The 2,500-nt window shown below is 56.9% G+C and overlaps 1 protein-coding gene across 1 annotated transcript; it reads left to right on the forward strand.

Moving 5' to 3' along the window:
- Positions 1-28: 28 nt before the first annotated feature.
- On the forward strand, positions 29-1,464 carry piga (phosphatidylinositol glycan anchor biosynthesis, class A; the record flags this gene model as incomplete). Its single annotated transcript, XM_079733869.1, has 2 exons — positions 29-250; positions 488-1,464. The coding sequence occupies 2 exons, from the start codon at positions 29-31 to the stop codon at positions 785-787; spliced, it is 522 nt and encodes a 173-aa protein (XP_079589995.1). The 3' UTR covers positions 788-1,464.
- Between the last annotated feature and the right edge of the window lie 1,036 nt (positions 1,465-2,500).

Genomic DNA, 2,500 nt, shown 5'->3' on the forward strand with positions numbered 1-2,500 from the left:
CTCCCTCCTCCCTCCTCCTCCTGTGTTGATGTGCCCCCCCCAGGTGGTGAGTACCCGTGTGGGGGGGATCCCCGAGGTGCTCCCTGATGACCTCATCCTGCTGTGTGAGCCCTCTGTGCGCTCGCTGAGCGACGGGCTGGAGGCCGTGATTGGGCGGCTGCGGCGCGGCGCCGTGGCCTCGCCCGCCGCCGTGCACGCCCGCGTGAGGAGCCTCTACACCTGGAGGGACGTGGCGGAGCGCACCGAGAAGGTGGGGCCACCTCCTCCTCCTGAACCTCCTCCTGACCTCCTGACCTCTGACCTCTGACCTCCTCTGACCTCTGACCTCCTCCTGACCTCTGACCTCCTCTGACCTCCAGAGGAGGTCGTCAGGGCCTCCCCTGTAGTGGTCAGACCCAACACACACGAGGTGTGGGGACATTGGGGCCCTCAATCAAACCTGTGTGTGTGTGTGTGTGTGTGTGTGTGTGTGTGTGTGTGTGTACAGGTGTATGACCGGGTGTGTGTGGAGGAGGTCCTCCCGCTGGCCGGCCGGTTGCTCCGCCTCCGGGACCACTGCGGGGGCGTGGCCGGCTCCATCTTCGCCTTCGTCGCCGTCCTCAACTTCCTGTTCCTGCTGCTGCTGCGCTGGCTGGTCCCGGACCGGGACATGGACCGCGCCCTGGACGCCAGCGGGCCACGGGCCCTGTGGGGGCCCCCGCAACGGGACCCGCCAGCAGAGGAGGCTGGAGAGGGGCCCCCACAGAGTGACCCCTGGTCTGATGGAGCTGGGGCCCCCACAGAGTGACCCCTGGTCTGATGGAGCTGGGGCCCCCACAGAGTGACCCCTGGTCTGATGGAGCTGGGGCCCCCACAGCAGAGTGACCCCTGGTCTTATGGGGCCCCTACAGCAGAGTGACCCCTGGTCTTATGGAGCTGGGGCCCCCACAGCAGAGTGACCCCTGGTCTTATGGGGCCCCTACAGCAGAGTGGCCCCTGGTCGTCTACATGAACACTGGATTGTTTCTATGGAGGGACATACAAGGTCCTCCCAGAGGGGCCCCTCCAGGTCTCCAGGGGGCCCCTCCAGGGCCCCAGGCCTTTAGGCTCTGGCAGCGTTGGACTAATCTGCACCAAGATGTTTAACCCCTACAGACCTTCCAGATGTTTAACCCCTACAGACCTTCCAGATGTTTAACCCCTACAGACTGTCCAGTTGTTTAACCCCTACAGACAGTCCAGATGTTTAACCCCTACAGACTGGCCAGATGTTAAACCACTACAGACTGGCCAGATGTTTAACCCCTACAGACTGGCCAGATGTTTAACCCCTACAGACTGGCCAGATGTTTAACCCCTACAGACTGTCCAGATGTTTAACCCCTACAGACTGGCCAGATGTTTAACCCCTACAGACTGGCCAGATGTTTAACCCCTACAGACTGGCCAGATGTTTAACCCCTACAGACTGGCCAGATGTTTAACCCCTACAGACTGGCCAGATGTTTAACCCCTACAGACTGGCCAGATGTTTAACCCCTACAGACTGGCCAGATGTTTAACCCCTACAGACTGTCCAGATGTTTAACCCCTACAGACTGGCCAGATGTTTAACCCCTACAGACTGGCCAGATGTTTAACCCCTACAGACTGGCCAGATGTTTAACCCCTACAGACTGGCCAGATGTTTAACCCCTACAGACTGGCCAGATGTTTAACCCCTACAGACTGGCCAGATGTTTAACCCCTACAGACTGGCCAGATGTTTAACCCCTACAGACTGGCCAGATGTTTAACCCCTACAGACTGTCCAGTTGTTTAACCCCTACAGACTGGCCAGATGTTTGGGCGCTGTGACCAGCGGCCTGTGATCTCTGGTCTCCGCTCCGAGGGAGGCGCTGACTGCCTTCTAAAGACGCTGATGTTTGATTTGCACCCTAACGATCGACGGCCCCTGGGCACACATGCTAATCAGGGGCCCCTCGACTCACCGCTGTGAGGCGGAGGAACAGATTAAAATGCTAATCAGGATGTATTTTTGTAAATTATTTTTGCACAGTGAAAGTATATTTCTATAAATAACATTTCCTACCAACATCTTCAGTTTGGTTTGTTCTTGAATACTTGACGGTGAACTGAAGTAACAGATTTAATCTGCGTATCTTTGTTTAAGGAGCCTAAAGCTTCCATCAGTGGGTCGTTAGGAGGCGGGTTGTGTGTGGGTGTGACCCCGCCCTACAGCCCTTTAGCAAGGCAGCGTCTCAGAGACAAAGAGGAGGAATGCAGACGGTCCTGAATACACGCCTTCAGCGAAACTGAACCTCAGGTCTGGTGCATCGCTCTCCTCTATCCAAGAGACCGGCCTCACAGAGGGGGGAGAGACCTCTACCTACAGCTGGGTTACTAGGAGCTAGTAAGAGGTCTACCTACAGCTGGGTTACTAGGAGCTAGTAAGAGGTCTATACCTACAGCTGGGTTACTAGGAGCTAGTAAGAGGTCTATACCTACAGCTGGGTTACTA

Source organism: Pollachius pollachius (genome assembly GCF_949987615.1).
Source record: "Pollachius pollachius genome assembly, chromosome: 3".
Classification (NCBI taxonomy): domain Eukaryota; kingdom Metazoa; phylum Chordata; class Actinopteri; order Gadiformes; family Gadidae; genus Pollachius; species Pollachius pollachius.